General features: G+C 47.3%; 1 protein-coding gene across 1 annotated transcript in view; it reads left to right on the forward strand.

The window, feature by feature from the left end:
- The window catches only part of LOC144764109 (uncharacterized), a 162,577-nt gene that overhangs the window by 76,339 nt on the left and 72,747 nt on the right, over positions 1-13,491 (forward strand). The window contains exon 6 of the mRNA XM_078650277.1: positions 11,300-11,398. Coding sequence (XP_078506403.1) covers positions 11,300-11,398 — 99 coding nt within the window. The remainder of the gene's footprint in view (positions 1-11,299; positions 11,399-13,491) is intronic.

Raw genomic sequence — 13,491 nt, forward strand, 5'->3', positions numbered from 1 at the left:
GAAGATATCAAACATCTGAATTCCACGCTTATTAACACTCAATCCTGGCTGGCCGATGATCACCTCAAACTAAATGCTCTGAAAACTGAGTTCCTACTCATCTCACCCCCGGCGAAAAGTTCCACCACCCAAACATGGCTCAACAACCTAACAGCACTCAATGTCCAACCCACCATCGTGGACTCAGCGAAATCCCTAGGCATCACACTCGACGCCAAACTCAACATGCAGCAGCACGTTAGCAAAGCCACAAAAGCAGCTAATTTCCAAATCAACACACTGAGGAAACTTAAACCCTTCCTCCCTGCCAAAGACTTCCAAACTGCTGTACAAGCTTTAGTCATCCCTCGCATAGACTACGGACTCGTGGCCCTCAGCGGACTCCCGCTATCCACAACAGCACCCCTAAGAGCCTCCCTGAACGCTGCAGCGAGACTCATTACTGGCTCAAGAAAACATTCGCATATTTCCCCAGACTTAAAGTCTCTAAAATGGCTACCCTTTGAAGCCAGAATACAGCTAAAAATTGCAGTTATGACACACGCGGCCTTGCACCACAATGCGCCCAACTACCTCGCTCAAAAGTTATCTATATCAGGAGGCTCAAGATCCAAAAGAAGTACAAAAAATCTACTCCTGAAACCTCGTAGATTCCGGAAAGAGAAAACATACAAGCGCTCCTTCTCAGGAATGGCACCCAGGATCTGGAATGCGCTCCCCCCTGAAACCAGGCGTATCTCCTCCACTGCACTCTTCAAGAAAGAGGTGAAAACCTTCCTTCTGGCCAAGATCTCCTGAACTTTATAGGTGCTGGATCAGAGACCCTGCATTGCTTTGCACCACTGTTCACCTGGTCCTTTGGCACTATACTTCTGCGTGATGGGGACACCACTACGCTATTCTCTTACTACCGACCAATATATGATACACGTTGGTTTACTGACTCACTCTCCCGATGCCCCCACTCAGTTCTCTCTACACTAAAACATTGATATAAGCCATCCACACACCCATGGTGTACCTGAACACCTCTGTAGTGGGAACAATGACTTGTGCCTTTTGATATTACTTGTTTACCTGATTGCATACTGACATGTTTTATGTATGTTATTATTATCCTACCATGTTAATGACTATTATATTGCTACCATTTTCTCTGTTCATTCCTACTGCCCCCACCCTGTCTTTGTGAAGCGCTCTGATATCTGTAAGGATCTTGTTCGCGCTATACAAAATTTTGAATAAATAAATAAAATAAATAAGTATCTCTCCTGCCAAACTCTATATAAGGCCCCTATGGTACTTGTAATACAGCAGGTGGATATCCATCACGTTTTAACACAGTATCACACCTGCCAAACTCTATATAAGGCCCCTATGGTACTTGTAATACGGCGGGTGGATATTCATCACGTTTTGACAGTATCACACCTGCCAAACTCTATATAAGGCCCCTATGGTACTTGTAATACGGCGGGTGGATATCCATCACATTTTAACCTGTATCTATCTCTCCAGCCAAACTCTATATAAGGCCCCTATGGTACTTGTAATACGGCGGGTGGATATCCATCACGTTTTGACAGTATCACACCTGCCAAACTCTATATAAGGCCCCTATGGTACTTGTAATACGGCGGGTGGATATCCATCACGTTTTGACAGTATCACACCTGCCAAACTCTATATAAGGCCCCTATGGTACTTGTAATACAGCAGGTGGATACCTATCACGTTTTGACACAGTATCACACCTGCCAAACTCTATATAAGGCCCCTATGGTACTTGTAATACAGCAGGTGGATATCCATCACGTTTTAACACAGTATCACACCTGCCAAACTCTATATAAGGCCCCTATGGTACTTGTAATACGGCGGGTGGATATTCATCACGTTTTGACAGTATCACACCTGCCAAACTCTATATAAGGCCCCTATGGTACTTGTAATACGGCGGGTGGATATCCATCACATTTTAACCTGTATCTATCTCTCCAGCCAAACTCTATATAAGGCCCCTATGGTACTTGTAATACGGCGGGTGGATATCCATCACGTTTTGACAGTATCACACCTGCCAAACTCTATATAAGGCCCCTATGGTACTTGTAATACGGCGGGTGGATATCCATCACGTTTTGACAGTATCACACCTGCCAAACTCTATATAAGGCCCCTATGGTACTTGTAATACAGCAGGTGGATACCTATCACGTTTTGACACAGTATCACACCTGCCAAACTCTATATAAGGCCTCTATGGTACTTGTAATACGGCGGGTGGATATCCATCACATTTTAACCTGTATCTATCTCTCCAGCCAAACTCTATATAAGGCCCCTATGGTACTTGTAATACGGCGGGTGGATATCCATCACGTTTTGACAGTATCACACCTGCCAAACTCTATATAAGGCCCAGATGGTACTTGTAATACGGCGGGTGGATATCCATCACGTTTTGACAGTATCACACCTGCCAAACTCTATATAAGGCCCCTATGGTACTTGTAATACGGCAGGTGGATACGTATCACGTTTTGACACAGTATCACACCTGCCAAACTCTATATAAGGCCCCTATGGTACTTGTAATACGGCAGGTGGATACGTATCACGTTTTGACACAGTATCACACCTGCCAAACTCTATATAAGGCCTCTATGGTACTTGTAATACGGCGGGTGGATATCCATCACGTTTTGACAGTATCACACCTGCCAAACTCTATATAAGGCCCCTATGGTACTTGTAATACGGCAGGTGTATAGCCATCACATTTTAACACAGTATCACACCTGCCAAACTCTATATAAGGCCCCTATGGTACTTGTAATACGGCGGGTGGATACCTATCACGTTTTGACACAGTATCACACCTGCCAAACTCTATATAAGGCCCCTATGGTACTTGTAATACGGCGGGTGGATATCCATCACGTTTTGACAGTATCACACCTGCCAAACTCTATATAAGGCCCCTATGGTACTTGTAATACGGCAGGTGTATAGCCATCACATTTTAACACAGTATCACACCTGCCAAACTCTATATAAGGCCCCTATGGTACTTGTAATACGGCGGGTGGATACCTATCACGTTTTGACAGTATCACACCTGCCAAACTCTATATAAGGCCCCTATGGTACTTGTAATACGGCAGGTGGATACCTATCACGTTTTGACACAGTATCACACCTGCCAAACTCTATATAAGGCCTCTATGGTACTTGTAATACGGCGGGTGGATATCCATCACATTTTAACCTGTATCTCTCCTGCCAAACTCTATATAAGGCCTCTATGGTACTTGTAATACGGCGGGTGGATATCCATCACATTTTAACCTGTATCTATCTCTCCAGCCAAACTCTATATAAGGCCCCTATGGTACTTGTAATACGGCGGGTGGATATCCATCACGTTTTGACAGTATCACACCTGCCAAACTCTATATAAGGCCCCTATGGTACTTGTAATACGGCGGGTGGATACCTATCACGTTTTGACACAGTATCACACCTGCCAAACTCTATATAAGGCCCCTATGGTACTTGTAATACGGCGGGTGGATATCCATCACGTTTTGACACAATATCACACCTGCCAAACTCTATATAAGGCCCCTATGGTACTTGTAATACGGCGGGTGGATACCTATCACGTTTTGACACAGTATCACACCTGCCAAACTCTATATAAGGCCCCTATGGTACTTGTAATACGGCGGGTGGATATCCATCACGTTTTGACAGTATCACACCTGCTAAACTCTATATAAGGCCCATACTTGTAATACGGCGGGTGGATACCTATCCCGTTTTGACACAGTATCACACCTGCCAAACTCTATATAAGGCCCCTATGGTACTTGTAATACGGCAGGTGGATATCCATCACGTTTTGACAGTATCACACCTGCCAAACTCTATATAAGGCCCCTATGGTACTTGTAATACGGCAGGTGGATATCCATCACGTTTTGACCTGTATCTCTCCTGCCAAACTCTATATAAGGCCCCTATGGTACTTGTAATACGGCGGGTGGATATCCATCACGTTTTGACAGTATCACACCTGCCAAACTCTATATAAGGCCCCTATGGTACTTGTAATACGGCGGGTGGATACGTATCACGTTTTGACCCAGTATCACACCTGCCAAACTCTATATAAGGCCCCTATGGTACTTGTAATACGGCGGGTGGATATCCATCACGTTTTGACAGTATCACACCTGCCAAACTCTATATAAGGCCCCTATGGTACTTGTAATACGGCGGGTGGATACCTATCACGTTTTGACACAGTATCACACCTGCCAAACTCTATATAAGGCCCCTATGGTACTTGTAATACGGCGGGTGGATACCTATCACGTTTTGACACAGTATCACACCTGCCAAACTCTATATAAGGCCCCTATGGTACTTGTAATACGGCGGGTGGATATCCATCACATTTTAACCTGTATCTATCTCTCCAGCCAAACTCTATATAAGGCCCCTGTGGTATTTGTACTACGGCGGGTGGATATCCATCACGTTTTGACACAGTATCACACCTGCCAAACTCTATATAAGGCCCCTATGGTACTTGTAATACGGCGGGTGGATATCCATCACGTTTTGACACAGTATCACACCTGCCAAACTCTATATAAGGCCCCTATGGTACTTGTAATACGGCGGGTGGATACCTATCACGTTTTGACACAGTATCACACCTGCCAAACTCTATATAAGGCCCCTATGGTACTTGTAATACGGCGGGTGGATATCCATCACGTTTTGACACAATATCACACCTGCCAAACTCTATATAAGGCCCCTATGGTACTTGTAATACGGCGGGTGGATACCTATCACGTTTTGACACAGTATCACACCTGCCAAACTCTATATAAGGCCCCTATGGTACTTGTAATACGACAGGTGGATACCCATCACATTTTAACCTGTATCTATCTCTCCAGCCAAACTCTATATAAGGCCCCTGTGGTATTTGTAATACGGCGGGTGGATATCCATCACGTTTTGACACAGTATCACACCTGCCAAACTCTATATAAGGCCCCTGTGGTACTTGTAATACGGCGGGTGGATATCCATCACATTTTAACCTGTATCTATCTCTCCAGCCAAACTCTATATAAGGCCCCTGTGGTACTTGTAATACGGCGGGTGGATATCCATCACGTTTTGACACAGTATCACACCTGCCAAACTCTATATAAGGCCCCTATGGTACTTGTAATACGGCGGGTGGATATTGATCACATTTTAACCTGTATCTCTCCTGCCAAACTCTATATAAGGCCCCTATGGTACTTGTAATACGGCGGGTGGATATTGATCACATTTTAACCTGTATCTCTCCTGCCAAACTCTATATAAGGCCCCTATGGTACTTGTAATACAGCAGGTGGATATCCATCACGTTTTGACAGTATCACACCTGCCAAACTCTATATAAGGCCCCTATGGTACTTGTAATACGGCGGGTGGATATCCATCACATTTTAACCTGTATCTATCTCTCCAGCCAAACTCTATATAAGGCCCCTATGGTACTTGTAATACGGCGGGTGGATATCCATCACGTTTTGACAGTATCACACCTGCCAAACTCTATATAAGGCCCCTATGGTACTTGTAATACGGCGGGTGGATATCCATCACGTTTTGACAGTATCACACCTGCCAAACTCTATATAAGGCCCCTATGGTACTTGTAATACGGCAGGTGGATACATATCACGTTTTGACACAGTATCACACCTGCCAAACTCTATATAAGGCCTCTATGGTACTTGTAATACGGCGGGTGGATATCCATCACATTTTAACCTGTATCTATCTCTCCAGCCAAACTCTATATAAGGCCCCTGTGGTACTTGTAATACAGCAGGTGGATATCCATCACGTTTTGACAGTATCACACCTGCCAAACTCTATATAAGGCCCCTATGGTACTTGTAATACAGCGGGTGGATATCCATCACATTTTAACCTGTATCTATCTCTCCAGCCAAACTCTATATAAGGCCCCTATGGTACTTGTAATACGGCGGGTGGATATCCATCACGTTTTGACAGTATCACACCTGCCAAACTCTATATAAGGCCCCTATGGTACTTGTAATACGGCGGGTGGATATCCATCACGTTTTGACAGTATCACACCTGCCAAACTCTATATAAGGCCCCTATGGTACTTGTAATACGGCAGGTGGATACATATCACGTTTTGACACAGTATCACACCTGCCAAACTCTATATAAGGCCTCTATGGTACTTGTAATACGGCGGGTGGATATCCATCACGTTTTGACAGTATCACACCTGCCAAACTCTATATAAGGCCCCTATGGTACTTGTAATACGGCAGGTGGATACGTATCACGTTTTGACACAGTATCACACCTGCCAAACTCTATATAAGGCCCCTATGGTACTTGTAATACGGCGGGTGGATATCCATCACGTTTTTACAGTATCACACCTGCCAAACTCTATATAAGGCCCTATGGTACTTGTTATACGGCAGGTGTATAGCCATCACATTTTAACACAGTATCACACCTGCCAAACTCTATATAAGGCCCCTATGGTACTTGTAATACGGCGGGTGGATACCTATCACGTTTTGACACAGTATCACACCGGCCAAACTCTATATAAGGCCCCTATGGTACTTGTAATACGGCGGGTGGATATCCATCACGTTTTGACAGTATCACACCTGCCAAACTCTATATAAGGCCCCTATGGTACTTGTAATACGGCAGGTGTATAGCCATCACATTTTAACACGGTATCACACCTGCCAAACTCTATATAAGGCCCCTATGGTACTTGTAATACGGCGGGTGGATATCCATCACGTTTTGACAGTATCACACCTGCCAAACTCTATATAAGGCCCCTATGGTACTTGTAATACGGCGGGTGGATATCCATCACGTTTTGACAGTATCACACCTGCCAAACTCTATATAAGGCCCCTATGGTACTTGTAATACGGCAGGTGTATAGCCATCACATTTTAACACAGTATCACACCTGCCAAACTCTATATAAGGCCCCTATGGTACTTGTAATACGGCGGGTGGATATCCATCACGTTTTGACAGTATCACACCTGCCAAACTCTATATAAGGCCCCTATGGTACTTGTAATACGGCGGGTGGATATCCATCACGTTTTGACAGTATCACACCTGCCAAACTCTATATAAGGCCCCTATGGTACTTGTAATACGGCAGGTGGATACCTATCACGTTTTGACACAGTATCACACCTGCCAAACTCTATATAAGGCCCCTATGGTACTTGTAATACGGCGGGTGGATATCCATCACGTTTTGACAGTATCACACCTGCCAAACTCTATATAAGGCCCCTATGGTACTTGTAATACGGCGGGTGGATACCTATCACGTTTTGACACAGTATCACACCTGCCAAACTCTATATAAGGCCCCTATGGTACTTGTAATACGGCGGGTGGATATCCATCACGTTTTGACACAATATCACACCTGCCAAACTCTATATAAGGCCCCTATGGTACTTGTAATACGGCGGGTGGATACCTATCACGTTTTGACACAGTATCACACCTGCCAAACTCTATATAAGGCCCCTATGGTACTTGTAATACGGCGGGTGGATATCCATCACGTTTTGACAGTATCACACCTGCTAAACTCTATATAAGGCCCCTATGGTACTTGTAATACGGCGGGTGGATACCTATCACGTTTTGACACAGTATCACACCTGCCAAACTCTATATAAGGCCCCCATGGTACTTGTAATACGGCGGGTGGATATCCATCACGTTTTGACCTGTATCTATCTCTCCAGCCAAACTCTATATAAGGCCCCTATGGTACTTGTAATACGGCGGGTGGATACCTATCACGTTTTGACACAGTATCACACCTGCCAAACTCTATATAAGGCCCCTATGGTACTTGTAATACGGCAGGTGGATATCCATCACGTTTTGACAGTATCACACCTGCCAAACTCTATATAAGGCCCCTATGGTACTTGTAATACGGCAGGTGGATATCCATCACGTTTTGACAGTATCACACCTGCCAAACTCTATATAAGGCCCCTATGGTACTTGTAATACGGCGGGTGGATACGTATCACGTTTTGACACAGTATCACACCTGCCAAACTCTATATAAGGCCCCTATGGTACTTGTAATACGGCGGGTGGATATCCATCATGTTTTGACAGTATCACACCTGCCAAACTCTATATAAGGCCCCTATGGTACTTGTAATACGGCGGGTGGATATCCATCACGTTTTGACACAATATCACACCTGCCAAACTCTATATAAGGCCCCTATGGTACTTGTAATACGGCGGGTGGATATCCATCACGTTTTAACACAGTATCACACCTGCCAAACTCTATATAAGGCCCCTATGGTACTTGTAATACGGCGGGTGGATATCCATCACGTTTTGACAGTATCACACCTGCCAAACTCTATATAAGGCCCCTATGGTACTTGTAATACGGCGGGTGGATACCTATCACGTTTTGACAGTATCACACCTGCCAAACTCTATATAAGGCCCCTATGGTACTTGTAATACGGCGCATGTACATAATTTAAGTAAACATGGGCGTTGCATTCTAACACAGTGCTTCCTTTTTTTATTGTTTACTGTTTTTTTTTATTTATTAACTTTTTTGTATTTATTTACTTTTTTCAGTTTGGTGGCACACGTGCTTTACCTTTAGCCATGTTAAGCTAAACGCAAAGTTGTAGATGTTTTTCTATTTGTTTACTTTTGCTACAATCGCGGCACCCTCGCTTTACTTTAACGTGGTTAAAGTCAAAGCGCGGGTGCCGCGATTGTTAAAAAAAGTTAAGAAATATATATATTTAACAATCGCGGCACCCGCCCTTAAACTTTAACCATGTTAAAGTAAAGCGAGGGTGCCGCGATTGTAGCAAAAGTAAACAAATAGAAAAATAAAGAGTGGCTTGCCATTATTTTTTCATTTGTTTACTCTTGTTTTCCTACACAGTGTGGCCGCTGGCTCTGCAAAGGGTACAGGGGTGGCACTGGGGCGACATGGCTTCTGTCCCACCTCAGAAACCCAGCGCGCGGCTGTTGGACAGGCCACATGAAGGGCCGCTCTCCCCCGGCCCAACCAGGCCCGAACCAGCCACGCAAGTACCACACACCACCATTGCACGTCCACCGTCCCCGCAGGGACCCCTACACTCGAACCTGTTGACCGCGTAGGCCGACCCACTACCGGCCTGCGCGCCCATCCTGGGCGCCATCTTGGACACTCCACCACGAGGCCGCCTGGCCCCCGATCGACCTCAACCCTGGGCCTGGCCAGGCCTCAGACATTCCGGCACCAACATCCACCCAGGAGGTGAGCGGGCTACTTGGTCAGTCAATGGGAGCAGGAGGTGTCGATGGCTCTCCCCCGCCAAGTGCCGCTCGCCCATCGCCTCCCCGGGCGCTGGCTCCACCCCCCTGCTGGGTGTCTGAACCCCCTCATCCCGGACCTCCCGACCTCCAAGTGCGAGGGTCCGGACATCAAAGCACACCAGCCCTATAACTGGGGCAGCTCCAGAGCAGGAGGGCAGTTGTATCTTGGAGTCGAGAGACGCAAAGAAGAACTCATCCTTGACGGACTACTGGCGCTGCCGTAGCTCTGCCTTGTGCACCCTCGTCTTGCCTGCTGGCGCTGCCGCGGCTTTGGGAACCACCCTATCCTTCATCATCGTCGGGACCTGCTGGCGTCGCCGCGGACCGTTTGTAACCACCACCTTCATCGGGACCTGCTGGCTCTGCCGCGGACCGTCGTCTTCCTTCATCCATCTCGGGACCTGCTGGCTCCGCCGCGGCCCGTTCATCTACACCACCGAGCTCGAGGATTGAGAGCTATTTTCCATCTTTTTGGTAATAAGACTGTCCCGCTACCCTTTTCCCAAACAGAGACCAGAATAGAGGGGACCCCTGAGTCCAGACCTCCTTGTACCATCCTACCGTACGTGAAGAATTGTCTATAAAGTATCGTTGAACTTTATCATTGTGTGGTGTCCGTCTGTGGGGGGGAAGTTGCTTGTCTGTACGATTTACTGGAGACGGCTCTCCCCGGAGACCTCTCCCCGTATCCTCGGCCGACCCTCCCGGTCCGTCTAACAGCGGCTCACATGCATGCTTTCATTCATGTTTGCCTCTGCAGACCAGGATGTGCTTGTTAATCTTTCTCTTCACTTCACTGCGAGGTGTGAAATTGTCATGCAGATCTTGTCACGGCTGCATAGCATGCATTATCTTCACTATCTAAATAGAGCTCCAGCTGTCTATTGTTTTGAAACAGTCTCTGCTGGCTCTCACTGTTGTGTTGTGGGTCGAGTAGACCTGCCCACTAAGTTTAGGGGGGAGTGAGCACATGGGTAACATGAATGTCTACCCCGTGGGCGTCCAGGGATTAGTTCAGTCCGGGGTCCATAGTAAGGGGCTGAATAAAAGCAGAGATCGCTGTGTGCCAGGCGTGGTCTTTAGTATTTGATCATTATACTGTGTCCGTGTTATTTAATTAACACTGCGCACTTTAGAGACACAATTCTATACTCACTGTTGCACCAGCACTTGCTACCTCGGCTGATCCTTGGTTGCTGGAGTGTAAGCATAAAAATTCAGTATGCTTCCATCTGAAGTCTTATTCCACTGTGCAGAGAACCCTGCAAACAAGCATTTAATTTAGCAAAGTAAATGAGTACTAGGGCCGGCTAGAATGACCTTCTAATAACAAGCATTTGCAATGCAATAGGTCTCACATTTACGCGAGTTTAAGCTATTGGCATTGTAAATGACAATACCTTTTATTTATGTTTTAAAAACTAAAACAAAAATAAAAGGCATTATTTGCAATGTCAGTAGCTCAAATTCGTGTAAACGCGAGGCCTGTTGCTTTGCAAATGCTTGTTTAGTTAGGCACGGAGAGATTAAGTGATTGCCCATAATCATCGGATGTTGAGCATCATTGCCAAGACTCGAACCCGGTTCCCCGGATTTGAGATCGACCGCCCTAGCCGTTCAACCACATCATCTACAGTTGCTGTTGCCTGTGCTCCATACAATGCCCCATAAGACACACTTTTTTATAAAAATCAGGAGGATGTGGTACAGCTGTGAAGTACCGGCAGGCAGGAATTCTTTCTAGTCCACAACAAGTGTAATGCGTGCACCTTACATGCTCTATCATTCTTCTGCTTCCTTTTTATAGATGTCCATCCCATGGTCCCCGCTGGGACTATAAAAATAGAAGACGCCAACCCTCTGCCCAGGGTGCCGCCACACTTCAAGGACCTTAAAAGCAGCCCAGGTATGTGTGTGAGCAGAGCTGTGAACACCTCCTACAGTCCAGGTGTGTGTGAGAGCAGAGCTGTGAACTGTCCCTACAGTCCAGGTGTGTGTGAGAGCAGAGCTCTGAACTGTCCTTACAGTCCAGGTGTGTGTGAGAGCAGAGCTGTGAACTGTCCCTACAGTCCAGGTGTGTGTGAGAGCAGAGCTCTGAACTGTCCCTACAGTCCAGGTGTGTGTGAGAGCAGAGCTCTGAACTGCCCCTACAGTCCAGGTGTGTGTGTGAGCAGAGCTCTGAACTGTCCCTACAGTCCAGGTGTGTGTGAGAGCAGAGCTCTGAACTGTCCCTACAGTCCAGGTGTGTGTGAGAGCAGAGCTCTGAACTGTCCCTACAGTCCAGGTGTGTGTGAGAGCAGAGCTCTGAACTGTCCCTACAGTCCAGGTGTGTGTGAGAGCAGAGCTCTGAACTGTCCCTACAGTCCAGGTGAGTGTGAGAGCAGAGCTCTGAACTGTCCCTACAGTCCAGGTGTGTGTGAGAGCAGAGCTGTGAACTGTCCCTTCAGTCCAGGTGTGTGTGAGAGCAGAGCTCTGAACTGTCCCTACAGTCCAGGTGTGTGTGAGAGCAGAGCTCTGAACTGTCCCTACAGTCCAGGTGTGTGTGAGAGCAGAGCTCTGAACTGTCCCTACAGTCCAGGTGTGTGTGTGAGAGCAGAGCTCTGAACTGTCCCTACAGTCCAGGTGTGTGTGAGAGCAGAGCTCTGAACTGTCCCTACAGTCCAGGTGTGTGTGAGAGCAGAGCTCTGAACTGTCCTTACAGTCCAGGTGTGTGTGAGAGCGGAGCTCTGAACTGTCCCTACAGTCCAGGTGTGTGTGGGATAGCAGAGCTCTGAACTGTCCCTACAGTCCAGGTGAGTGTGAGAGCAGTGCTTTGAACTGTCCCTACAGTCCAGGTGTGTGTGAGAGCAGAGCTCTGAACTGTCCCTACAGTCCAGGTGTGTGTGGGATAGCAGAGCTCTGAACTGTCCCTACAGTCCAGGTGAGTGTGAGAGCAGTGCTTTGAACTGTCCCTACAGTCCAGGTGTGTGTGAGAGCAGAGCTCTGAACTGTCCCTACAGTCCAGGTGTGTGAGAGCAGAGCTCTGAACTGTCCCTACAGTCCAGATGTGTGTGTGAGAGCAGAGCTTTGAACTGTCCCTACAGTCCAGGTGTGTGTGGGAGCAGAGCTCTGAACTGTCCCTACAGTCCAGGTGTGTGTGAGAGCAGAGCTCTGAACTGTCCCTTCAGTCCAGGTGAGTGTGAGAGCAGAGCTCTGAACTGTCCCTACAGTCCAGGTGTGTGTGTGCGAGAGCAGAGCTCTGAACTGTCCCTACAGTCCAGGTGTGTGTGGGAGAGCAGAGCTCTGAACTGTCCTTACAGTCCAGGTGTGTGTGAGAGCAGAGCTCTGAACTGTCCCTACAGTCCAGGTGTGTGTGAGAGCAGAGCTTTGAACTGTCCCTACAGTCCAGGTGTGTGTGTGCGAGAGCAGAGCTCTGAACTGTCCCTACAGTCCAGGTGTGTGTGAGAGCAGAGCTCTGAACTGTCCCTACAGTCCAGGTGTGTGTGAGAGCAGAGCTCTGAACTGTCCCTACAGTCCAGGTGTGTGTGTGAGAGCAGAGCTCTGAACTGTCCTTACAGTCCAGGTGTGTGAGAGCAGAGCTGTGAACTGTCCCTACAGTCCAGGTGTGTGTGAGAGCAGAGCTCTGAACTGTCCCTACAGTCCAGGTGTGTGTGAGAGCAGAGCTCTGAACTGTCCTTACAGTCCAGGTGTGTGTGTGTGTGAGAGCAGAGCTGTGAACTGTCCTTACAGTCCAGGTGTGTGTGAGAGCAGAGCTCTGAACTGTCCCTACAGTCCATGTGTGTGTGTGAGAGCAGAGCTGTGAACTGTCCCTACAGTCCAGGTGAGTGTGTGTGAGAGCAGAGCTGTGAACTGTCCCTACAGCCCAGGTGTGTGTGGGAGAGCAGAGCTCTGAACTGTCCTTACAGTCCAGGTGTGTGTGAGAGCAGAGCTCTGAACTGTCCCTACAGTCCAGGTGTGTGTGTGAGAGCAGAGCTCTGAACTGCCCCTACAGTCCAGGTG

This window comes from Lissotriton helveticus, chromosome 6 (assembly GCF_964261635.1).
Source record: "Lissotriton helveticus chromosome 6, aLisHel1.1, whole genome shotgun sequence".
In the NCBI taxonomy this organism is placed as follows: domain Eukaryota; kingdom Metazoa; phylum Chordata; class Amphibia; order Caudata; family Salamandridae; genus Lissotriton; species Lissotriton helveticus.